Genomic DNA, 27,321 nt, shown 5'->3' with positions numbered 1-27,321 from the left:
CAGTCAGTTCCGAGTGTCCTCACAAGTCTCCGAATAGATTCCTCTCATTATGGGAACATTTTGTCCTCACAGAGACCATAAACTTCCCTCTCCACGTGCTCTCATATACACTTCCCTGAGGAGACTGAGGACTCTCTCAGGACAACACCTCCATCATTTGTTACTGAAAAACTTTTAAATGTGCTCAGTGATTCAGTACTTTATTTTGTGTTGTCACTTACAGTCGCTACTTTGAGTTCATCGGCTCCATTTTTTTTTTTTTCTTCAGTAATTTTTTTTTTTTCGCGGGAAAAAAAATGGCGCTCGCTCGCGCCGGCCGGGACGTTGTACATCGAAGTGCGCGCGCGGCACTGCTGTGTGCTGTGCACGCGGAATCCCATATGTCCCGTTCCTGTCTCCTCTCTCTGTGCGTGTGTGTGTGTGTCTGTGTGTGTGCGCATCTCTCTCTCTCTCACTCTCTCGCTCTCAGACACACACACACACACACACACACTGAGCCGGGCAGAGATGGACTATAACAGCGACAGTGTGTTATAACCGGACGCGCGCGCGTGAGTGAGCAAGGATTTATATATACACATATAGTATATATTTCTTGACCGGGACTTCATGAGGTAAGACCGGAGCTCCGTCCCAAACCGCATACACCACACTACACAGCACACTAATAAACAGTAAGCCGTGTGTGTATTTCCCAGTGTTTGGTATGCATTCCTGACGCGCGCACGCGACCTATTTCCACCTATTAATTAGTACTCTGCGGTTTGCAGCCTGTGAGGCTTTTTCGGTTGCACTGTCAAGGGCAAGTCCCGGTTAGAGTAGTGCGGGTGTTTAATGCGCATGACACTGCAACTTCCCCAAGTCAAACTTAACTCAATCCGGGGTTTTATTTATTTATTTATTTAATTTTTAATGGATGGATTGTGCGCGTGAGTTTGATTGGCGCTCTGTAAAAAACCCCCGCAACCTCTGCACGCGCCAGAGAACGTTCACGCTGTGTCTCTCTGGCTCGAGCTCTCCTCAGAGCCTCACACTGCAGAGCTGAAGCTAATGGCTACTTTATACTGTTTTTACACTCCTCCTGTGTACAGTGTGACCTTTTAATTCTAATAAACACCTCATTTCATGAATATCTTCACACACACACGCACTGGACTCGTTAAAACTTCTGGTGCTGGTTTTAAAAACACGTTTTTTACACTTTGTCAGAACTCAACTTGGTGTTAAATGACCATCTCTGAGAAGTGATAGGCTCCTGGCCAAGTCTCTGTTTCCACAGCACAAAGTCCAGTATTTAATCAACACCTGGAGTGTCATATAGCTTCTATTTTAAACTCTTACAGTGTTGAATGAACTAATTCTCTCAGATAACTTATTCACAGAAGAATTAACACTGTACTGAGTAAATTCTTACCTTTACATGAATCTGAATTAGCATCTAGCGTTGAATTTAGCCTTTGAGTGTTGCATTAGAACACCAGTCTGCAGTGTTCAGTTAAACTACACTGAAAATCAACTTATTCAGTATAACATTAACAATATATACAGTATACTAGTCAATTAATAATATGAATTAACTCTTACAGTACTGAATAAATTCTTACAGTAATGAATTAACGTCTACTGTTGAATTACCGTTTAGAGTTTTGTCATTTACCCCTTACAGTGTTATATGAAGTCTTATAACGGTTAAATTAACCCTTACAGCATGGAATAAACTCTTAAATGTATAAATTAACATGTAGTGTTGAATTACTCCTTACAGTGTTAAATGAACTCTTATAACAGTTAAAGTAACCCTTACAGTACAGAATAAATTCTTACAATTATGAATTAACATCTAATTCTAGTGTTGAATTACCACTTACAGTGTTAAATGATCTCTTATAACAGTTAAATTAACCCTTAGAGTATTGAATAAATTATTGAATGTATGAATTAACATCTAGTGTTGAATTAACTCTGCCAGTGTTGAATTAGTGCCAACATTGTGGAATGAACTGGAAGGTTAATTGCATTATTCTGTGCTGTATTCTGTCACTCTTACAGTGTTAAATGAAGTCTTATAACAGTTCAATTAACCCTTACAGTATTGAATAAATTCTTAAATGTATGAATTAACATCTTCTGTTGAATTACACCTTACAGTGTTAAATGAAGTCTTATAACAGTTCAATTAACCCTTACAGTATTGAATAAATTCTTGAATGTATGAATTAACCCTGCCAGTGTTGAATTAGTGCCAACATTGTGGAATGAACTGGAGGGTTAATTATGTTATTCTATGTTGAATGAACTCTTATGGTGTTAAATGAACTGTTATAACAGTTAAATTAACCCTTACAGTAATGAATACATTCTTGAATGTATGAATTAATATCTAGTGTTGAATTAACTCTGCCAGTGTTGCATTAGTGCCAACATTGTGGAATGAACTGGAGGGTTAATTATGTTATTCTGTGTTGAACTCTTACAGGGTTAAAACAGTGACAGTGTTGAATAAGCTTTGATAGTATTAAATTAACACCTACAGTGTTGACAGTCTGACAGTGTTGAACCCTCATGGGGTTTATTAGCAATTCCAGTATGGAGTTAAACTCTTCCGTTTTTGAATTAGCATCCGCAGTGTTGAGTTTTGCACCTGCAGTGTTAAATTATCTCTTGCATTCAGTGTTCAACTAACACACAGTGTTGAATCAACACCTTGGTGTTAAATTAATTCAGTATTAAACTAACATGTACAGCATGGAGTTAACTTCTACAGTGCTAAATACACTGTTACTACTACAGGGTTTATTATGTGTATAGTGTTGAGTTATTAGTTTCACTGTTGAATGAGTTAACACCTGGTGTTAAATTAACTCATACATTTTCAGTTCTTTCATTAGCACTTACACTGGTATTGAATGAAAATCCACAGCATTGATTATATTCTTGCAGCATTCAGTTATCTCCTATAGGCTATAATTAACACTTTGTGTTCAATTTGAACTACCACAGTGTTGAATAAGACCACAGTGTTGAATCACTTTAATTATTAGTGATGAATGAGCTCATATGTGGTTAAATACCTCATGCAGTGTTAAGTTTACTCCTGCATTGTTACTCCTGCATTGCGCTTACAATGATGAATTAACATCATAGCATAGAATTAAACTGTACAATATTATATTAATTGTTAAAGAGTTAAACAACCTTTTGCGGCAGTGAATTATCTGTATAGGTCTAAATTAATCCCCGGTGTTGAATTAACACCGTCAGTACTGCATCTATTCAGTGAACTCTTACAGGTTTTAACTACTTGTGCAGTGTTGAGTCAGCTCTTCTATTATTACATTGATGAATTAACATTTATTATTGTAGTAACTCTTGCACTGTTGAATTTAGTTCACATTTAACGGGTGTTTATAGTATTGAACTGTCCTTTAATTGTGTTAATGAATTGAATGATCTCTTATGGTGTTCACTAGCCTTAATCTTAACCCTGCTGCATTAACATTTGCAATGTTGAATGAATTCGACACTTTCTTCTCAACACTCAATACAGACTGTGTGTGTGTGTGTATCCCTGTGAGCTAATTATGGCTAATAATTAAAAGCATGACAAGCTTCTTGATTAATGAGTAGCCTAGTCTAATCACTACAGAGGGCTAACTCAACACTGTTGAATAACTTAACGCTGTTATTTCAGCAGGGGTGTGGAGTTGATGTGAAGATGCTATCAGACTTGAGATCAATAAACGTCTGTAGGATAACAGGTGAACATTGGTGTTTGGGCTATTCAGTGCACTGTGTGTGTGTGTGTGTGTGTGTGTGTGAGATGCAGGTGTTCAGTCATGGATCTGAGGTCGTTGTTCTTACTGCTGCTGCTGGTTCAGTTTTCCGCTGAGGGCGCTGCAAAAGAAGGAGGCAAACCCAAGAAAGGCAAGAAAGGCAAAAAAACAGTCGTCTGTCCTTCGTGAGTCTCTCTCTGTGTTTCTCTCTATCACTCTCTCTCTCTCTCACACACACACACACACACACAAAACAGTAATTCCATTTTCAGTCTTTTTCAGTGATGCTCTTTTTTCTTAACTCGCAAAACGGAATAATGTGACATCATGGTGACATCATCTTGATGTATAGACAAACAATTATTTTTCCCCATGCTTTTGTTTTGACAGAAAATGTTTTTCATCATTTCTTATCTGTATGGAACCGTGAAACAGAATACACACACCCACACACACAAGCCTGTCGTGTTTGCTCAGAAGTTCATGCACTAATATATCAGGACTGGAGTGAGCAATTGTGTCAGTCACAGAGAATTACTGCTCTGTTAAAGAGGATGACCTCCTGCGCTGTGCGATTCTATATTTATTTTCTATTCTCAGATCCGGGATCAGTGGATTTTCATTACAAACTACAAGCAATAGGATTTGCAGTTTATATAGATGGATCGCAATTTTTAAAGTTTTCTTATTCTCTGAGTATTGTTTCCTTGATAGCTTACTTAAGCTTCCCTTACTAACATGCCATATAATATATAACCCCCATGTATTAACCAATTAATGTTTTTTCTTTAAAAAAAAAATCGATCTCACGCTTGATTCATTTCCTCACACCTACTAAATTGTCTTCTTTTCTGTTATCGTACATCATTTCCTCATTTAGGACATCACCTGACTAAATTCGAGCTTATTTGGGTTTGGTTTACCTGGAGAGATACTGTAATTTTTTTGCGTAAGCCTATTTGCAATATTTTATAGAGTTTTTACAGACATTTTGCTACTCCAGCATTACTTTGGAGGTGCAGTGCTATTGATAATGAGCACAGAAGGTTTGATAACGATAAAATTTGACATTATCTGAAAATTAGTATCACCGGAGTGGCATTTATTAAACAAACAAAGATACACATATAGTGAATTACCATGTTTCAGCATTGCTATGGATTTTCTTTTTTAGTGAGGGTGTATTTATTATCCTAATACAACACTAACATGCTATAAAAGCACACTCCACTGTTAAAAATAAAGATGCCAGAAAAGGTTCTTTAGTGATGCCATTTGGTTTTACTAAAGAACCTTTGGATTAATGGGTCTTCAACCATTTTGGTCAGAGAAATAAACAAAAGTCCCAGAAAAATGTTACTATTATGTATAATGAGCTTGTGGCAACAACAAAATGATTCTTTAGGGAAGCAAAAATGCTTCTACTGCAACTACAGCATCATTTTTTTTGTGATTTTGCAACTGGGGTTTTATTGTGTGCCATGTAGAGCCAACACATACAATATATAGGGAATAAAACACTTAGCGGCATGCTGTTATAGGAAAATAATCAACAATGGGGTTGTGTGATGTGCCTTGACATGAAGCTGAGTTACTCTTTTTCAGTAACAGCACATGTATACCAATGATGAATACTGGATTAACTTGGACTATAATATTGTTAAAGGGCAAGTGATTAAACATCCTGGATTGGAAGTCATGGTGTGATAAAAGGAGACCTAGAAAATGTTGGAAAAGTCTAAACTGGGGTTTGAATGGATAGATTTAAAAGCAGATAATTACTCTCTTATAGTCCAGAAAATATGGTAATTTATTTAGGAAGAGAGAGCAGGGGTTCATTAATCAAACGTAGACAGGAGAGGTGAGAGGACAGCACAACTGCTAAACTAGTTGGCTTGAGGTCACTGAGCTGATAGTCTGGTCAATGCAGAAAGTATGGAGGGAATACACTGATGCCAGACACTGAGTAGAATAGAATAGAATATTTTTGTATACATGATGAAAAATAGAATATAAATTAAATAAAATATAGAAAAAATAGAAAGTAAATATACAGTATAAATACAATATGTTGTATAACAGCAGGCACAGTGGTTAGTGAACGTCCCAACTGCTGCTGTGGTTTCCATTTAATAGTCTTATTAAATTTACTGACTGCAGAAAAAAATTATGAAAACCGTTATGATCTAACGTGTGGTGAGTTGAAGCAGATGCAAGTGTGTAAAATCAGCATGTTTTTTATATATAAATTTGGTAAGAATCGTCAAAGTCCATGGCATGGCTCAAAATAACATCAAACCAGAGTAATCCATAATAGAAGACGAAAAAGACAGGCAAGGCTCAAAATCAGGAAGTAACTAAAAATGTGGGAAGCAGGAAATATGGCAAGCAAAGGCTTAGAAAGGAACGAAAACATTGACTAGACTTCGCAAAGAGACAGTGAAACAGCAGGGCTTAAATACACACTAATTAGAGATAAACACAAAGCAGGTGAACACAGTAGAGCAAACAACCAATGGGAGCACAGGGGCGGTGACAAGGACTGAATGAAAACAAAGAGCACTTGGCTATATAAACAAAACTATGGCAGTAACTCAAAACAAAACATGAAAAAACGAACTGCTTAAACTGTGACATATAATAATATAGTGATGCGTAACCAGAATGTAATAAGAAATAAATGGTTGTGGAAATTTATCATCTTTGTAAAAGGAGTGGTATATTCTGTAGGCAAAGCAGAAGGGTTCCTGCAGTGAGACAAATAGCCACATTAGGCTGAGAATGGCAAATGGTAAGGGAGGCTGATAATGCGAACGTGTTCTGCCGAAAGGCAATGTGATAATACAAAACCTCTTGATATGAGGAAGGTGCAGTGTGTGGAAAGCCACAGTGTGTTTTTCTGCATTTTCTAAACACTGACAAGCCTTTTAATGTAGTTGAACAAAATAATACTTAATATTATTACAAAGCTTGCCAGCTACGCTGCAAGCTATGTTGTAAAAGTAACTTAACTACCATAATTCAATCACTCTTCTACTTATAACAAATAGCTGATTATAACTAATAGGAGCTGCACAACATTTAGTAGACAGTAACCTCTTTCTCATATCTTGTTTCCAACCAAAAGGCAAGAATTGCTATATAACTTGATGGAATAAATATACAGTATATAATATGTACACTGAAGTAACATATAGGATGTAAGTGTGTACAGATAGTATTTCCTTTATTAGGACGAATCCTGAAATCATTGTCATGGCAGGGGTCAAAACATGAAGCAAGGGTAATCCATGATCAGAAGTTAACGAGAGAAAACACACGAGGAAACAAGTAACCGAGGCTGGGAGTTAAAGTTATGAAAATACACAATAAGACTATAAAGATATTATAACACAACAGGGTGTAAATAGACAAACAAATCAAGGACCAAACACAGAACAGGTGCACACAATCAGGTAGCAAACCAGTGACGTGATGGGGCGGGGCCAGGATAAGAGCAGAAACACAAGCATATGGAAACATAAACAAAAGCAAATGATGTAAACCCTAAAAAAACAACATATAATATACAACTAATATAACAAAATAGTGTATTTTATCGCTGCTACTCCACTAATTGATTGATAAAGTAGTTAACGAAGAAAATTAGCTAAAGAACTATGTAAGCTAATACAAAAGGAAGGCTAGTTTTTAAGCTAGTTTGAAAAAGTAGTGGTGCTACTAAGAAATTTTGTTAGTTAACTAGCTAGCTAATACCTTTATTAGCAATGCTATTGCTGTGCTTTGTTTATAGAGAACTCTACTAAAGATTTTCATATAGCGTCAATTTTTTTTTTCATTAAGTTCGTGGGGTGTACGTGTGTAGAGTGTAACTGTCTGGGTGATTTTGTTTGTTGATTACAGTCAATTGTCAGCCGAGGACCTCGATCGAGTTCCTGCCAATTCAACCAGCAACATCCTCAACCGTCTGCTAGTGACTTATGACTCCCGAATCCGGCCCAACTTCAAAGGTACCGCCATTCATCAACATAATACCTGCTTTGTATTTAGACTAGAACAGCAACTCATTATCTTTAATTCTACACAGAGACCATAAGGCGTAATCAGAATGTTTTATTATAATGATCAATTCATATGCTCTAACGTCTCAGTGTGAGATCAGAGCAATAATATTTAAATTCCCAGAAAATACCGAGGGGGTCGAAAGTAAATCCAGGTATACGCAGATCTGTGAATACGCAGATCTGACAAGTCCACAGAACAGTTATGGATGAGCTCATTAGAGCTGTAATTTGGGTTTAGGACAGAGCCAAGCTCACACTGCGCAGGATAATTGGAAGCTCTCGAGTGTCACAAAACAGCCGGTAGAATCACAGAGTCGTACAGGAGCGTCGAAGAGCAGCGGTCCTCGTTTTCACTCTCACACTCATGCCTTCACAAGAACATTCTTTATAAAGGTCAGCTATATGTGAGGACAAGTTCGAGCTGTAATATTCAATCTGCTGGTGGTTTTCTGCAATCAATTTCTATTACACACACACACACACACTCACACACGTGCAATTACACCTAACCCAAAGTAAGGCTTCATTCACACATGATGGTGGTGTGTATTTGTATAAATTCTATAATTGTAAAGTGTGTGTGTGTGTGTCTTTGTGTGTGTGTGTGTGCAGGCATTCCAGTGGAGGATAAGGTGAACATTTTCATCAACAGCTTTGGCTCGATTCAAGAGACCACGATGGTAAACATGACCATTTCAAACTATCAAACTAACCTTTTTTTTTAAATTAAGTATATTCATTTATCCAAACCATAATTCCATCCATCCATTCATCCATTCATTCACCCAGCCATCCATCTATGCATTCTTTCAATCATCCAGCCATTCATTTATCTATCCAGCCATCCATCATCCATCATTCCATCCATCCATCATTTATTCATTCATTCATCTATCCATCCATGCATACATTCATTTATCTATTTATCTATCCATCTATCTCTTCTTCCATCCATCCATTGAACTTTTCATTCATTCATTATCTATCTATCATTCATTCATTTATTTGTTTGTTTTTCCAACCATCAATTTATCCATCCCTTTATTTATTCGTCCATTTACTTATCTATCCATCCATCCACCCATCTATTCATTCATTCATTTGTTTGTTTTTCCAACCACCCTTTTTTTTCATTCATCCATCTACCTATCCATTCATCCATCTATTCATTCATCCACCTCTTCATTCATTCATTCATTCATTTTTCCAACCATACTTTTTATTCATTCATCCATCTACCCATCCATTCATCCACCCATCTAATGCGTCTTTCTCTTCCTCTTTATTCGTGTCTCGTTTATCCAGGATTACCGCGTGAACATTTTCCTGCGGCAGCGCTGGAACGACCCGAGGTTGCGCCTGCCGACAGACTTCAAGTCAGACGCGCTGACGGTGGACCCCAAAATGTTCCAGTGCCTGTGGAAGCCTGATCTGTTCTTCGCCAACGAGAAGAACGCCAACTTCCACGACGTGACCCAGGAGAACATCCTGCTGTTCATCTTCCGCAACGGGGACGTGCTCATTAGCATGCGGTAACTCCGGCTTTTAACTGTTAGTGATTCACTTCTTCCCTCGGATGTCTGCAGTCTGCCGTAGGCTTTCTTTTTATTGGCTCATGATTGCAGAACCTGCATAAATTAGGGTGTGTTTTATGTAAATTAGATGTATAATGAGGGTAAACTGAGGCGTCTCTTATGCCTGTAAATATGTAAATAAAGAATTAGTGTTTAAAAGTTTCATGAATCAGACGCCTTATTATCAAGATTATTATCACCTTAAAAAGCAGCTTGTAAATTAACAACAAAACGAGCTCTACTGTGATTACTACTTAAACACGAGTATTTTATGTACTGCATTATGTAATGTGATTAAATATAAATTGAAAGCCCACACATGATCGTATTGGTTATGCATCAATGTGCACTAGGCTTGGGTTTATCGATTATGCGCTAATTGCTTAAACCCAAGACAAGCTTCTTTTTCTTACCAGCTCAATCGTCACGTATTTACATTAACACACGATAAAGCTGTAGCGCATTGAATGAATTCTTGAGCGAGCATCGCTGTTAACTCTCTCTCTCTCAGCTCTCACGGTGTTTTGAGAGAAACATGCCTTGTTTCGTTGCACTCGGTGTGGGGTTTTATGCTCTGCGCTATAGCGCAAGCTGAATAGTGTAGCAACTGAAGAAGAAGAAAATTCTGGGTTTGTGCTCGTCATGTGTGTGATAGCCGTAGGCCAGACACCCCCTCTCTCTTTCTCTCTCTCTCTCTCTCTCTGCCTTTTTTTCTTCATCCGCCAATGCAGCTCTTCAGGCAGCCAGGCCTAATGAACCTTGCATTGTGTGTTTCTGCTCAAAACCTCTCTTTCACACACACACACACACACACTGTGTATTTCATCAAATATATTATCTGTTCTAAATTAAGTCATATATGTATGTGTGTGTATATATATATATATATATATATATATATATATATATATATATATATATATATATATATATATATATATATACACACACATACATATATATATAGTATACATGTGTGTGTCTGCAGGTTGTCAGTGACTCTATCATGTCCTCTGGATCTCACCCTTTTCCCCATGGACACACAACTTTGCAAGATGCAACTAGAAAGCTGTGAGTACACACACTGAAACACTGCAAACACACCCTTTCTAGATCAAATGGTGCACCAGGGTCTTCTAGACCTCCTCGAGATGTTTCGCGGTACGTACTTCAAAATCAAAAGTGTAACAGAACATGCCCACTTGCAACCTGGACAAAAAAGCTGAACGTTACGTAAACAAGTCCGTCTCTCACACTGTGTTTAGCCAATCAGGTGACGGTAGACACTGTCCAAGCATCAAGACTTAATTTGCCTCAAAATGCTGTCCAGATTTTTTTATTGCTGTATTATATAGAAGAAAAATATAGGTGCATCGCTCCAAGAGTCCAAAATGTTATGCCAGTGTTTACGCTAGGAAAGTTACTTGTATTCAGAGTCGTGTTTCGCACATGCTTAAGTTGAGTTTCTCTATACAGATTCCATAATCCTCTATCTTTAAACGTGTAAAAATCATGGGATAGAAAATGCGGACTGAAGAGGAAGAGTGTGTTTTTTTCCTTTGCTGTCACTGTAATTTAACACGATGTAACATGAAAGTGTCGTACGGCGGAGCTGGACTTAATATTGTCGTATTTACAATGTAGCACCTGTAACCAAATTCAGAGAAACTACAAAAATAGTACACACTAGTCATCTACTAACATCGAGACATTTAGTAGGATTCACAAACAAAATTAAGATTTTTCTTTCTGAATATAGTGGAAATATTCTCTAAAATATTCTCTTTTATCAACACCCTTTGCCTCTTTTATATTATCTGGCCAGTTCTTGGATCCTCACATTTCTGCTCTAACACTGCTGTCATACCATCACATCTGGACCCTCTAATATGACACAGACATGGCGAATCTTTCCTTGAGTCATGTGTTTTGAATTGTTTGTCTTGTTGCAGGATGTTATGTTACACCCACATTTTTATATTTAGCATTCCTATCATAAAATAGAATCACAATTTCCTTATTTTCCTTCAGAAACCCGAGGGTGTGCAAACTTTTGCTCTCAAGTGTATAATGATAGTCATTACTGTGTGTTAATAAAAATAGTATAGTGCGAGTTGTGGAATCCGTAGGGGGCCAGGCACAATGCGTCAGCATTGCAGTCATCTGTGTGGGAGGGGAAAAAATGTGTTAGGTCCAGAGTACAGAAGGGTTTTTATACACACACACGCACACACACGCACACACACACGCACACACATACATTTGAATATATGTATGTAACAGGGAGATTATTTGAGCATGTTAGGTGAAATAGCAGGCCAGGCTGTATGTGGAGCTGCAGGATTTTGTGTGTGTGTGTGTGTGTGTGTGTGTTATATATAGATTTGATCAGCTCAATATTTACGATGCAGCAAAACAGTATCGGGAAAAGTTGGGAGAATCAATAGGAGTCTCTCTGTATCTGTAAAGTTTGATATCACACACACATTTTTGTGGCTGTCAGTCCCAATGAAGGAGGCGTGGCCTCTGTTCCCATCAGTAATAATGAAGGAGGCGTGGCCTCTGTTCCATCAGTAATAATGTTGGAGGTGTGGCCTCTGTTCCCATCAGTAATAACTATGGAGGCTTGGCCTCTGTTCCCATCAGTAATAACTATGGAGGCGTGGCCTCTGTTCCCATCAGTAATAACGATGGAGGCGTGGCCTCTGTTCCCATCAGTAATAATGATGGAGGCGTGGCCTCTGTTCCCATCAGTAATAACTATGGAGGCGTGGCCTCTGTTCCAATCAGTAATAACGATGGAGGCGTGGCCTCTGTTCCCATCAGTAATAACGATGGAGGCGTGGCCTCTGTTCCCATCAGTAATAATGATGGAGGCGTGGCCTCTGTTCCCATCAGTAATAATGAAGGAGGTGTGGCCTCTAATAATGAAGAAAGCATGTTCAGTGTGCTTCTTAATCTGAAAGATTCTTAATCTTTGCCTGTAAGTCTCAGTGAAGGAGGCATGGCCTCTGCGTAAAGGACTAAAAGAAGTAAAGGAGGTGTGTGTGTGTGTGTGTGTGTGTGTGTGTGCGTGTGTGTGTTGTTTGCAGACGGCTACACCACAAAGGACTTGGTGTTCATGTGGCAGTCAGGTGACCCAGTTCAGATGGACGAGATCGCTCTGCCGCAGTTTGATGTCAAACAAGAGGACATCGCTTACAGGAACTGCACCAAATTCTACCCTGGAACAGGTATACACACACACACACACACACACACACACATACACACACACACAAAACACACCCTGCCACAAGCTCTTCAACAAAATGCTGACTTCCCTTTTCTATGCACTCTTAATTTGTGTCTGAATCGATGCCACTGAAAGCATTTAAAACTTCTTCAGACACATATACACAAACACACACACACACACTCACACAGTATATATAGTCTACTTTCCGCACAAACCTTATTGAATTCCCGCAAAGTAAATTGTAAAGAAAGTCAAATACAGTGTGTATAGATTTCATGTCTCTTCGTGGCTCAGAAAACTCATTATTTTTATTCTAATTAAAGGGTGTAATTTAGGTTTTCCAATGATTCTTGCATAATTAACCAGAAATCAACCCAAAAATGCCCTGTCTGATTTATTCAAAGACTCTCTCTATGAAATGTCTGTATAACGCATAATTAAATTTGATAGAAAAAATGAACAAGAAAGAAGGCAAAAGAAAGAAAATTCAATTCTCCGTCTGTAAATTTCTCTCTGACGTGGTCGGCCATCTTGTGGTCTGTTTTCCCCATACAATCTAAAGTGTAAACATGGAAATTTGCATGTTAATCTGATGCCTGATGGACATTTCTTTAAAAAAACAAAAAAACACACAAATTCTACACAAAATCGATCACTCAAGAATAATAATCTCATCATTAATTAGAATTGTGTGTGTTACATTTGCTAGTCACTCCATGCAGCGTGTGCTCGTAGTTATGGACGTATGTAGGCCATGATGTATAAAGTGCATTATGTGCTATATTTAAACGCTCTGTGTGTGTGTGTGTGTGTGTGTGTGTGTGTGTGAGAGAGAGAGAGAGAGAGAGAGCTGAGAAAAAAACAAACACATTATGTATACATGTGTTTACGTGCTGTATATTGCACCTCTGTAATTGTGTGTACTCACAGACTCCATTTTATGAGTAATGAAATGTACTGAAGCTCTTTAATTGTGTGTGTGTGTGTGTGTGTGTGTGTGTGTGTGTGTGTGTGTGATTGACTGACTTTTTACCTCTTTACGTCTGACAGTTGCAAGTCCGCTACCACTATCTGACTATTTCTGAAAAATATTTTCCCCTGAATTTCATATACACACACATTATTAAACATGGTAGTTTTTGGACAATATGAATACACACATTATTATCATCATCATCATCATTAGGTATTATTATTGTTGTGGTTGTTGTTAGTGGTGGTGATGTCTGTGTTGTTGGTGTTATTTTTGGTTGTGTTGTTGTTGATGGTGGTGCCGGTGTTGGCTGTGGTGTTGTTATTTTTGGTGGTGCTGTTGGTATTGTTGTTGTTGGTGGTGGTGTTGTTATTGTTTTTGATGTTGGTGGCAGTGTTGTTATTGGTGTTATCGCTTTTTTTGATATTGTTGTTGTTGGTATTGTTGGTATTGTTGTTGTTGTTGTTGGTGGTGCCGGTGTTGGCTGTGGTGTTGTTATTTTTGGTGGTGCTGTTGGTATTGTTGTTGGTGGTGGTGATGTTGTTATTGTTTTTGATGTTGGTGGCAGTGTTGTTATTGGTGTTATTGTTGTTTTTGATATTGTTGTTGGTATTGTTAGTGGTGGTGGTGTTATTGTTTTTGATGTTGTTGGCAGTGTTGTTATTGGTGTTATTGTTGTTTTTGATATTGTTGTTGGTGTTGTTGTTAGTGGTGGTGGTGTTATTGTTTTTGATGTTGGTGGCAGTGTTGTTATTGGTGTTATTGCTCTTTTTGATATTGTTGTTGGTATTGTTAGTGGTGGTGGTGTTATTGTTTTTGATGTTGTTGGCAGTGTTGTTATTGGTGTTTTTGTTGTTTTTGATATTGTTGTTGTTGGTATTGTTGTTGTTGGTGGTGGTGGTGTTATTGTTTTGATGTTGTTGGCAGTGTTGTTATTGCTGTTATTGTTGTTTTTGATATTGTTGTTGGTGTTGTTGTTGTTAGTGGTGGTGGTGTTATTGTTTTGATGTTGTTGGCAGTGTTGTTATTGGTGTTATTGCTCTTTTTGATATTGTTGTTGGTATTGTTGTTAGTGGTGGTGTTGTTATTGTTTCTGATGTTGGTGGCAGTGTTGTTATTGGTGTTATTGTTGTTGGTGGTATTATTGTTGTTGGTGTTGTTGGAGTACGCAGAGCATGAATTACGTGCACACAAAGTTATTTGCAGGTGTGGAGCAGTAAGGAGAGCGAGCAGAGAAACTGCTGCACCTGAGAGAGAGAGTGCACTTATGTTCAGCGAGCAGTGAAACACACACACTTTAGAGTTTTTGGCATTTTCTCAGGTCTAAGGTGAGAAAAACACATTCCTGATCTGGACAGAAATAAAACCACAGAGTGGCACCTGTGTAAGATCGAAAAACCGTCGGCAGCTCTCTGTGTATAACTAATGCTTTAGTAGTAGGCTTTAGTAGTGTATATAAATACATCCGCTGTGTGTGTGTTTGTGTGTTTGTGTATGTTTTTATGTACCTATTTGACCTCTTTGCCATAAACATCACTCTGGGTCAAAAGGAGAGAGATTAAATCCACTACCTACAGCAGGATGCCATATGCTCACCATGTGTGTGCACATGTGTATGTGTGTATTTGTGTGTGTTTACGCGCGTGTGTGTGTGTTTCTTTCTGCTAAAATAAGCACACTGATCTACTGAACAGAAACTGAGCTAATGAGCAAAACATGACGAAATTAGTATGTATTAGCATGTTATACCCACACAACCTCACACACACCTACACATACACACACACACAAAATCACATTTTCCAAAGAAATTAGATTTCATATCATAGTAAAAAAGTGTGACGTATACACACACACACACACACACACACACACACACACATATATATATATACATAGATAGATAGATAGATAGATAGATTATACACACACATTTGTACACAGAAGTATGCATACACATGTATATACACACACACACATGAATTTCAATGACAAATTCTCTTTGTACATACTGTAGTTTAGTAGAGTATCATTTTCCCATGAGACATTACTGTTACATAATGTTCTAGTTACCTTCTTACATAAGAGAATCATCAAGCATCATAAATCTAACCTGTCTGTTTCTCTCTCTCTCTCTCTCTCTCTCTCTCTCTGTCTGTCTGTCTGCCTCTCTATCTCTCTCTGTCTGCCTCTCTCTCTCTATCTCTCTGTGTCTCTGTCTGTCTGCCTCTCTATCTGTCTCTCTCTCTCTCTCTCTCTCTCTCTCTCTCTCTCTGTCTGTCTTTCTGTCTCTCTCTCTCTCTCTCTCTTTCTCTCCAAACGTAAAATCAGTGGAAAAACTACACCATACATTTTTCCCTCCTCTTTAATCCATCTTTAAATTTCAATTTAGTGCGTGTCATTAGCTCCTACCTGTCAGTGTCAGATTACCCTCATTAACACGACTGAACTCAGTGAACTACAGACTTTAATGATACTCAAGTGGAAATAAGGATATAGCCTTAAATACATCAGGATTCTCTCGTGAATGCTTCTATATCAACAAAATCAGACTTACACAGACTTACAATGTGGTATAAAAGGAATCAAACACATTGGGAGGTGTTGTTCTAGGAAAATTTCTTACATGAAACATAAGAAAGTGGCAGTGTATATGGTATAGTGTTAGCGAACATGGAACATATCCAGATGTTCGTTATGGTGTGAAGCAGTAAGCCATGTGTCGTATGTCGGATCTATTTCCAGATGAGATTTGGAGACTTTAATCTTAGTGTAGTATGAATCGCAGTGTTCTTTACACCAGCTGAGGGTGAGTGAACATGGTGTAAATGTGCTCCCCAAGTGGAAATATAATATACAGCGTACAATAAACCATAACCGTAAAGCATAACACATTGATTCCTTATTTATTCCTTATATAAAACTGCTGCACTGGAGATTTTCAGCGCTAAACTGTATGCAGTAATAATATAAAAAAAGCTAATATTAAATACAGTAACCGTTTGTGTCTCTGCTATAAAATAAAAATGTTTTAATCCAAAGGTCAAGCTGTCAGATGATTCGATAGAATAAATTTCCTGGAAAATTGCTGTTAAATTATTCACATACATAACGTTGGCCTCCTCGAGCAGACTCTGAATCTGAGTTCAGGATCAAATAATAATCAGATCAATTTATTGCAAAGCTGAAGTAAAAGAAGGATTTCTTAAAAAGCTTGTGTTTTTAGAAATCGAGCTGAAATCAGGGTTCTGTCCAGGAATCAGAGGAATTGGTGCCGCAGAGCTCCAGTTACAGCGTCTTTATCGTTCCTCGCTTCTGTAGATGGCTCCAGGGTGTTTCTTATTGCTTTAGCTGTTTGTAGATGATGCGGTTTCTTCACAAATGGTCTGTGTGTTCATGGTGTAAAGATTCACAGAGTTGAATCAGGTCACTGGGTGTCAGTATTTATTATACGGCTTCAGTGATTCAGAGCATCGTTTACCCGGAAACCGTTTAGAAGAAGCAACTAAATGGATATAAGAGCTGTTTTATTGCTAGTGTTATTAATATAGAGGCGTGGCCTATGGGACTCTTAATTTAAGGAAGAGGAACGTGGCATTGGTGTCTGATTGTCTTAGTAAAGGGGGTGTGGCCTGAGTGTCTGTTTGTATTTAATGAAGATAGCATGCCCTTGATATCTTTGTTCTAATAGCAAAGGAGGCGTGGTCTTGGTGTCTGTTTGTCTTAGCGAAGGAGGCGTGGCCTTAGAGTCTGGTTGTCTTAGTGAAGGAGGCGTGGCCTTGGTGTCTAGTTGTCTTAGTGAAGGAGGTGTGGCCTGAGTGTGTGTTTGTCTTAGTGAAGGAGGCGTGGCCTTGGTGTCTAGTTGTCTTAGTGAAGGAGGAGTGGCCTTGGTGTCTGTTTGTCTTAATGAAGGAGAGCGTTGCTTCAGTCTCTGTTTTTTGAGAAAGAGGCGTGGCCTCTGTGTCTGTTTGTCTTAGTGAAGTAGGTGTGGCCTCGGAGTCTAAATGTTCTAGTAAAGGAGGCATGGCCTCATTGTCCGTTTGTCTTAGCAAAGGGGGTGTGGCCTGAGTGTGTGTTTGTCTTAGTGAAGGAGGCGGGGCCTTGGCGTCTGTTTGTCCTAGTGAAGGAGGCGTTACTGAACGTACCTTTACACATTATAAAAGCTGTTTAACAGCTCCGTGTCTCGATTATAGGTGGATACAAATAAATGTAAATGAATAAGTGTATTGAAGCATTCCTCTCTCTGACTGTAGGTTATTACACGTGTGTGGAGGTGATATTCACTCTCAGGAGGCAGGTCGGCTTCTACATGATGGGTGTCTACGCTCCCACGCTCCTCATCGTGGTCCTGTCATGGCTGTCTTTCTGGATTAACCCCGACGCCAGCGCAGCCCGCGTTCCTTTAGGTCAGTCTGCCAATAAAAGTAAAAACAGGAGGTGTGCTGATGGTTAAAAAAGAAACAAATGATTTTACATTGTAAGATGAACTGTGCAGTAATTTATTTCATTTTTTTCATTTTTTTCATTATTTCACTTATTTCATCTTTAAAGTGCCCTTGAATTCAAAATTAGTGTTGAGTTATGGATATCGCTATGACAGTACCGTGGCGAGGACGAGTGTTTTACCTCTCTCTCTATCTCTCTCTCTCTCTCTCTCTCTCTCTCTCTCTCTCTCTCTCTGCAGGTATTCTGTCTGTCCTGTCGCTCACCTCTGAATGCACGTCTCTTGCTTCCGAACTGCCGAAAGTCTCCTACGTGAAGGCCATTGATATCTGGATGATCGCCTGCCTGCTCTTCGGCTTTGCCTCTCTGGTGGAGTATGCTGTGGTTCAGGTGTGTGTGTGTGTTTGTGTGAAAATGTGCTTTCTGAGTGTTTGTTATTGTGTGTGAGAGAGTCTGATTTGTGTGTGTGTGTGTGTGTAAATGACTTAACTTCAACACTACCTTTGTTGCACCATGGACAGCACCGCAACAGACCATGTGACGTGTGATTTCAGCACAGCATCCACTTCCTCACATAAAGAATAAGAAGCTGAGTTAAGAACTTCAGAATAGAGAAAATGGTACTTACAGTGAAATCAAATGATACAGCAGCATCTAGTGATACACCAGGGTTCTTATCTCTAACTTTTGGTTTCAGAGCCATCAAACTCTCAATACCCGACATAAGCATTTCTTTTAAGACAAGGACGTTTCTATTCATCCAGGCTTTCATGTCTCATGTCTCATGTATACACTCTTCTAATTCCTTGTGGCACTTTTTTAGGCTCTGAGTAATCGCCATTAAATCCGTCTAACTCATAATGGCAAGTAGGATGACGTCATGAGACCGCAAGGACATTTAAACATGAATAAAAGAATGAATTCTACATGTAAGGAAGGAAATATTATCAGAATAATACTATATATAGACTTTTATACTCTATATATACTGTGTGTATGAAATTTCTTTAAAACAAGCTAAGCAGATTGGAACATAACATCTCAGTATAGCCAGATTTACATTGTGTTTTCGCTAAAATTACATAAAAACATAAAAAATACGAATTCGCCGACAAATTCGCTATCTTGCACAGGATGTCGGGAAAGCCATACTTTTTTTTTCCTACCAGGACGTGTGAGCTGATTGAAAACATCTTCAATTCTAATAACAAGGTTGATCAGGATTTAGCGTCCTAAGAACAATAGATTCATATCCTATAATATTTGATATCACATAGAATCTTTCAGTTATTTCTAGACAAGTTTGAAACTAAATATTGTAGTGAAATCTTTTAAGCCTCTGAACAGTTTTAGAGTGTGAGTACAGAGTGCAAAATATGAGCCGGGATTTTAGCCAAGCATTTTGAATGCTCTTTTACAGCCAGGCTTGTCAGAACCAATTGAAGTGCACATCACTTCAGTTCCACAGTAAAGCTCTAGTGGTGGCTTCAGGGGGAGTTACGAGTTACTCTGACTGTATTTGTTCAGCACCGAGGATAACTTCTCCTGCTCGTAAACACTCTGTTCAGATTGGCTGTGTGTTCACGTGTCTTTACCGGACTGCCGTTGGTGTGAATGACATTCAGGTGATGCTGAACAGTCCTAAGCAGATAGAGGCGGAGAAGGCGAGGATGGCGCAGAAGGAGAAGGAGAAAGAAAAAGAGAAAGAGAAGGAAGGGAAGACGACGTCCAAGGCCAACTCCATCAACGGCACCGGAGGAACCCCGATTCATGTTAACACACTGCAGGTGAGCGGCGTTACACACACCAGGCAGTCATAGTTTCAATCTGTAGTGGGCGTGGCCTAAACCGAGAGCATTCTGGCTCTGACAGTTCTTCAACCTCAGCTACATCTCTCCAGTTCATAACCACATAATCCACCTCAGATTTGGATATTTTCTGGTTCGTTCTGAGGAAATGAACCTACTTAGTTAAGTCATGTTAAGACGTGGGGCATGACAGTAAGGCAGTCCAGCACCCAAAGGTTTTGTGTGTGTGTGTGTGTGTGTGTGTGTGTGCTTGTGTTAGATTGCAGTCTCATACTGCTGAGATTTCCCCTGGAACATTGTAGCAAACCCTGTCAAGTCGCAGTTTGATGGAAATTACAATCAGCCGACCGAGAAGCAGCACAGCAGCCAACACTTTTTTGGCTGTGATCTTGGAAACCTACTCCAATCTTGGCTTTTCTAGCTTTTTAGATTCTACATTATTAACCATCTACAGTACCGTGCAGAAGTCATAGGCACATGCAGAGAAGTGCTGTAGAGCAAAGATGCCTTCAGAAATAATGAAATTAAATGTTTCTACATAAAAAATAATATAAAGAGCAGTGAACAATGTCAGAAACAAAGTCAATACTTGGTGTGACGATCCTTTTTCTTTAAAAAAAAGAGTAGTCTCTGGTACAATTTGTGTAGTTTTATAAGGAAATGGAAATAATCTGAAATAATCTGAATTTATTAAAGGAAATAATCTGTATTTATTAAAGAACGTCATAGTTTTAACCATTTATAGCTACATTTAAAGCTGTGGAACGACTGTGAATCACCATCCTCTCTCACTCGTGTGTTGTTTGTGTGTTGGTTGTGTGTTGTGTGTCTGCACCTCCAGGTGGTTGAAACCCGTTGTAAGAAAGTGTGCACCTCCAAATCGGACCTGCGCTCTAACGACTTCAGTATCGTTGGCTCTCTGCCGCGTGACTTCGAGCTCTCCAACTTCGACTGCTATGGGAAGCCCATCGAGTCCACGAACGCGCTGCTCAAATCACAGAACAAGAACGCTAAGAAGCCGCCGCCCCCAAAACCCGTCATTCCGTCCGCCGCCAAGCGCGTCGACCTGTACGCTCGCGCCCTCTTCCCTTTCTCCTTCCTCTTTTTCAACGTCATCTACTGGTCCATTTACCTGTGAGCACCTCAGAGTATATATGCGTGTGTGTGTGTGTGTGTGTGTGTGTGTGTGCGTGTGTGTGTGTGTGTGATTTTGAGCATGCATGACTGCCTGGACAGGGTTTCCGGCATGCACCAAGTATTTGAGACTCCCAATATTTGCCATTTCAACTTGATAACGAAGCCGAAGACTCATTCTCTGTGAGGTTTATAGGGATTGTTGATGTGGAAAATATATGACATCCAAATTAGGCTTGTGTGATATTGATTTGTTTGTTTAATAAAAACACAATAAACAGTTTAATAGCTCCAAAAAAACAGAAAAATGTGTGCAGTCGGGAGCTGCTTGCTGGCAGTGGCGGTTGCGAAATGGATGGTGGATTTTTAGGTGATTCTCCAGTAATGCATAGTCGAGCGTACACTGATAAATCAGAGTTCACATTAATGACATTCTCCATTTACCTTGACAGAAAGAGACAGCGCCCAGTCAGGAGTGTGAGATGGAGGGAGGGGGCGGGGCTTCCAGGTAGTGTCAGTTCATATCAGAGAGTCCAAAACACGTGCGCGAATCGTTCCAGATTCATATGTCGAGGAGCTCATCTCTCGTTTTTATTCAGGGGGAAAAAAACATTATCTTCATATCTTCATCTTCATGTTGTTATCCCAGAGCATTGTATTGTGAGGTCCAAAATTATTGGCACCCTCAATTTAATAAAAAAAAAAAAAAAATGACCAAAATGGATATTTAGTGCTGCTGAGGATTGCTAACAAATCAGAAACCGTAACTGTTATGAAATAGTACAAATCATAAGTTATTTATTTATTATTTATTATTTATTATATAAAAGGATTTATCAAAGTACATGAAGAAATTTTTTTAACACAATTTAACATCCAGTCAGCTACACATGGTTGGTCATATTATGGTGATATAGAACAAAAATACGTCCAGAAAAGTGTATCCTGTTATCATATTGGTCACTGTGGTATAAATGATTGAGAAATGAAAACATATATGATTTTTTTTACTTATTACAGCCTCTTTTTGAGTGCATGACTTTGCAAAGTTAAACTATTCTGAGTGGAAAGCCCAGACTTGTTTCTAACCAGCTTCTCTGCATCGAGACCATTTTACATCTGTGTGTGTGTGTGTGTGTGTGTGTGTGTGTGTGTGTACTGACCCAAATTTATTCGAAACAATGTTACCCCATATACTAAAATGCAGACTGGGCATTTCTGTGGCTTATTATTAACTCGAGGTTTTCTCTGCTGAGCTGGTTATGTTCTGCATGTTCCCACAAGACCGCGTGTTTTGTACGAGTGTGTATAAAATGGAGATGCTGTTATAATAAAGAGCTTCGTTCATCACCCAGGACCTTTTCGAGCTCTTCTTTCACGGTGTGTTATTAAAGTTATTCAAGACATTTCAATTATATTTCTTTTTCTTTCTTAATACCAGGGACCCTGGAGCTGTGAGGCCAGCAACGCAGCCTACTGATTATAGTTCCCTTAATCAAACACCACAAAACCAGATTCTCTTATTATTATTATTATTATTATTATTATTAGGATCCGTTATCCTAAAATCAGTGCAGCAGATGAACTCATTTGTCCATAATTAAGCTGAACTTTTCAACACACAGCGACAATCCGGGTTTTTCCATCATGGACGCACTCCATTACAACTTTAAATGTCAGCGATATTGAGAGAGCCGCTGAAATGTGCGAAACAGTTCACTATACTCACTTATGTCCAATTATCCCAAAATGTCAAGGCTTTGATTTATTTTTCATAAAGAGGAAAGAGGTGTTAATGTAAAGACGATCCAAAATGCACCTGGAAAATAATTTATGCCGTTTATCTCATTTGTGTATATTCAGTAAGAGTAGAACAAAGTGTACTTGTATGGTTGTTTTACAAGGAGTGCTGTTATAGGAAAATAGTCAACTTGAGGCACACCGCACCACCCTGTCGTTGGTTATTTTCCAATAACAACACATCCTGAAGTGTTTTATTCCTCTTATGCCACAGCGAGGAATAAAACACTTCAGGATTTTTATGTCTTAAAGATCGACACGTCACTTTTTAGCCATTTATGGCTACATTTAATGTTATTGAATGTTGTGTTTCAAATACACATTAGAGTCATGAGAGAAATTAGTTTTGTAGTCATGAGGAAGGGTTGATCAGCGTGTATCATTGACATCATTATGGATTCATATCAATCCACTAATCCATACTGTATAGATTGTGTAGAATTGAATTTTGTCTGTATGAGCAGTTTTTTTTTTTGTTTAGCTCCGTCTGCTGCTTGTAAAGAGAACTGCAATTGCAATGGAAACAGCAGATCTGTTTTGGTTATGGGTGAAGCTTAATTTCCAGGCTGGAAAACATGGAAAACATGCAGAAATGGAAAGTTAGGTATGTAACTGTATGTAACGTTTTCCTTTGGAACTAGTGGAGTTTCCTTGCCGAGCACTAATAGCAAAGTCGTGACCGTGACCTCACCTCTGCCCATCTTCATCAATCCGAGTGACCCAGGTGTAGTACATATACATAACCTCCTGTTCTACTTCCTTTCATTCCGGACTGCCAGAGCAGTTCCCTTTGGCGCTAGTGCAGGCTGTGTATCAGAGAGGGTTCAGAACACATCGTGTTCCTCGACTCATTGAGAAGAAAACAATGAGCATGATGCAGCAGGGGCCTGATCAAGTGAGTTCACGGTCACAAGATGATGGCTTTGTGATTAATACTTGGCAGGAAAACAAGCAAACTGGAAAACTCCAGTAATTGGAAAATAAACCACTTCAGGGATCCGGAAACAAAAGGAAGTAGCATCCCTGTGCTTCAGGGGTTTCCTCCAGGTACTCCGGTTTCCTCCTCCAGTCCAAAGACATGCACTGGAGGCTGACTGGCATCTCTAAATTGTCCACAGTGAGTGAAAGGGTGTGTGAGTGTATGTGAGATGTGTTGGCACGCCATCCAGGGTGTCCCCCCTGCCTTGCGCCCCGAGTCCCCTGGGATAGGCTCCAGGCTCCTGCGACCCTCTGTAGGATAAGCGGTACAGAAACGGATGGATGGATGGATGGATGTTGTGAATCTCTTAGATATTATTGAAATTAAATGAATATTACAGGACAAGATATGTTATTTAAAAATCACAGACTGCACCTTTAATCCGACGTGAGAATCAGTTCTTTCCCTACGCTCATAACCAACATGCCTCCTCTAACACCAAACGAAACATCAACACAACATCTGCTGACACATACACAATCAGCATCATCCTTTTTTTTTTTTTTTTTTTTACGGTCTGTACACACACTCGAGGCTGCTCCTAGACTTAACTTACATACGTTCCCTATTGTCCATTGCTTTAGTGGTTTATGGCTTTAATAAAAGAGGTCTACATTTACACTTTCAGCAGCTGGTCAAATTTAATGGGTAAATAATAACAATTAATGCCTGATATGTACATTTCTTACTTGGGCTGTGTCACTCTGTCACTCTCATGTCCTCGTATCACTCACAAATATTTAACATCATTTTAAAAATCAGGTTCTAAATATCAAGAAAGCTTGATCCCTAAAATATTTCAGTAATATATTACAGCTTATTTAATGTATTGGGACTACATTGTGTTCCACTAGGGGGTGCTGCAGACCCTCAGAAACCCCTTTCCTGTGCCCTTAAACATCTGTTTATACTGTATATACAAATTTATCTAAAATTTTTAGCATAAAGTTTGAGATTTTTATCTTTGAAATGCATCAGTGGAATGCCTTTTTTCTCTCTCTCCCCTTTTTTCCCTCTGTGTATCCGAAATTATTCACTGCTTGGTTCCCTTTTTCTCTCGTTCCTACTGTATTTCCTAATTTCCTATTAATCTCCCACATTCTTTCTTTTTTCCCCTTTCATTCTGCCTTTCGCATTGTTTTTCTCTCTGTTCATCCTTTCTTTTGCCTTTCCAGTCCTCTGGCACCCTCTCTTGTATAATATAAGAACTACACTGGCCAAATTAAGTTGATTAAAAATACTCCACCAAGATCTTGTTTTACAAATAATCAGAATTAAATCTAACAAATTTCTGCAAACAAAGGCAAAGTGTAAGTGCAGACAGTGTGTGTGTGTGTGTGTGTGTGTGATGTACACACTCATTTCTATTGTAAGATATAAAGGCTGGGAAAGAGAAAGGGGGATTATTAGAAATCCATTAGAAATGCGCGCACACCACTGTGGCCATGTATCCCATGCAAGTGCTGAGAAAAAGAAGGGAAAAATCTTCTCTTTTTCAATTCAATTTAATGAATAGTTTCAGTGTCAGGCTGCTAAACCAAACTGAGCTAACGGTAAAACTGAAGAAGTGGATGTGGTTTGAGGCAGATATTTTTTAATATTTTTAGGAAATATCCTTTCCTAAAAAATATCCGACATTAGCCTTATAGCTCCAGTGAAAATCTAAAGACCACAAACATGTCTTAGCTTAGCAGTTACATCTGGAGTAAGAGGGAAAATGAGGGAATGTGATTTTTTTTTATTCCATTAAAGCTGTTGGATTAAAAGCCTTTGTGCAAACACCTTCTCAAGCTGAGAACTGGATTTCTAATCAGAAGTTCTTCAAAACAGTAGTGTTCTGGGTTTTTTTTCTTTACTTCTGTGAATCCCTTAATGCCATTCTTATCATCAAACCAGAAATCCAGTCCCTCGATCTCTGACTTCTTCACTGGGAAACACTTTTTTTTTTTTTTTCCTTCACTTTGATCAGATTTGTCAGTTCTGTTTAATCCTGCTTTGAAATGAAGTCCTTGGATCCCTTAATCCTACCTTCGACATGACCTCCTGTATATCTGTTCTTATTCTGCTTGTTCCTGATTCTATGCCTTTCTGTCTGCACTATATACAACTATAAGATAATCAACTACTTAATAATTGCCATTGTATTGCTTTTATTAATGCATGTGACCAAGATGAATTGAAATTAAATTTGGGAATTTTTATCCTCTCTGGTAGAAAAAGGCTTGGGGATTCATAACATTGGGTAATGTGTGTTGTGCTTTGTTATGGGTTAATCTCACCACTGCGATGGCATTCAGAGAGAATTCAGGGCCGTGTTCCAATCCGCATAAGTGCACTAAGTAGTATTCCTAAATATTCTGCAGTATTGAATCTTCATCTAAGATGGCTTTGCGCATCCACAAGGCAGGTGGACGTGAACTAGCCCATGAACTCTAGCCAGCTAGCTGAACTCCAGTGCAGAAAACAAGACTATCACATCTGGTCGCTTCCAGTGTGTGTATTTTTATTTCCTGATCTGTGTTCTCTGTGTATTTTCTCTATGTAATATGTGTTTTGTTTTCCAGCCTCCCTAACATGTGTAACTATTACACATAGCAAGAAATATAAGGACACAAATCACTCGCTATCGTCTGATATAACCAGGTTTGAAATAGAAAAATGCGAAGAAACTCAAACACCTCATGTTCTCAAGTTAACAACTTCACAACTGTATACAAATTACATGAGGATAAATACACTCATAAGCTCACACCAATCTACAGAACAAATGAATGCTTAAAATCATTCCTGAATCCATTTTCTTCTTATATTTATAGGAATATATCAGACTCTCTCACCCTCTGGCTATAGTTTGTTTACTGTCTCTTTCTCCTGATTGGCCGCAAGCTCCTGCTGACATTGGGGCCTGATAACAGCTGACATAATTTTTTCTCCCCTGAGTCAATAATTTGTTTCATTAAAATAATCTTTAAATAATCATTGGACAACAGAATATTATATATTGTATAATATGCTTAAAAATACAAATAATTATAGAAATATAAACTCCATTCACACATTACAACATGCAGAAGATTGACTTTATGGACAATCAATCAAACCAGCAAGTACAGACATGGGATAAAACTAAAAAAAATCAGAATGCACCAATCAAGATTCAAATCTCTTTATGCACTTTATGCCTTCGGATTCATTCGGCTTTTTCCGTCTCGTCGAATTTTCAGTTTCGGATCCGCTCGGCTCTTTTATCAGCTTCGGGTGCGTTCGGCTCTTTCCGGCTTCGGATTCACTCGTCAATTTCCGTATTCGGGATCCTTCGGATTCGGAACGGCTCGTCAATTTCCGTATTCGGGATGTCGCGGCTTCGGAAAGACTCGTCAATTTCCGGATTTGGACCTCTCTCTCTCTCTCTCTCTCTCTCCCTCTCTCTCTCCCTCTCTCTCTCTCTCCGTCTTCGGAACTCCTCGTGCATTTCCAGTTTCGGACCCGCTCGGCTCTTTTTTTTTTTTTTTTATCAGCTTCGGGTGCGTTCGGC

At 38.8% G+C, this 27,321-nt stretch overlaps 1 protein-coding gene across 2 annotated transcripts; it reads left to right on the top strand.

Annotated features, from left to right (window-relative positions):
- Positions 1-297: 297 nt before the first annotated feature.
- Positions 298-22,357, top strand: glrba (glycine receptor, beta a). 2 transcript variants are annotated; one of them, XM_026947597.3, is made up of 11 exons: positions 298-614; positions 3,821-3,958; positions 7,677-7,783; positions 8,450-8,517; positions 9,143-9,369; positions 10,400-10,482; positions 12,504-12,644; positions 17,876-18,028; positions 18,307-18,455; positions 19,691-19,852; positions 20,715-22,357. In XM_026947597.3, exons 1-11 carry the CDS (start codon positions 610-612, stop codon positions 21,009-21,011), a joined length of 1,530 nt encoding a protein of 509 aa, XP_026803398.1. In that variant the 5' UTR covers positions 298-609; the 3' UTR covers positions 21,012-22,357. The 2 variants fall into 2 exon arrangements, with proteins under 2 accessions (XP_026803398.1, XP_026803399.1); XM_026947598.3 differs by having other exon boundaries at positions 299-614; positions 3,827-3,958.
- Positions 22,358-27,321: the final 4,964 nt, after the last annotated feature.

This window comes from Pangasianodon hypophthalmus, chromosome 28 (genome assembly GCF_027358585.1).
Source record: "Pangasianodon hypophthalmus isolate fPanHyp1 chromosome 28, fPanHyp1.pri, whole genome shotgun sequence".
NCBI classification, from domain to species: Eukaryota; Metazoa; Chordata; class Actinopteri; order Siluriformes; family Pangasiidae; genus Pangasianodon; species Pangasianodon hypophthalmus.
This window is presented reverse-complemented; position numbering and strand designations above follow the sequence as displayed.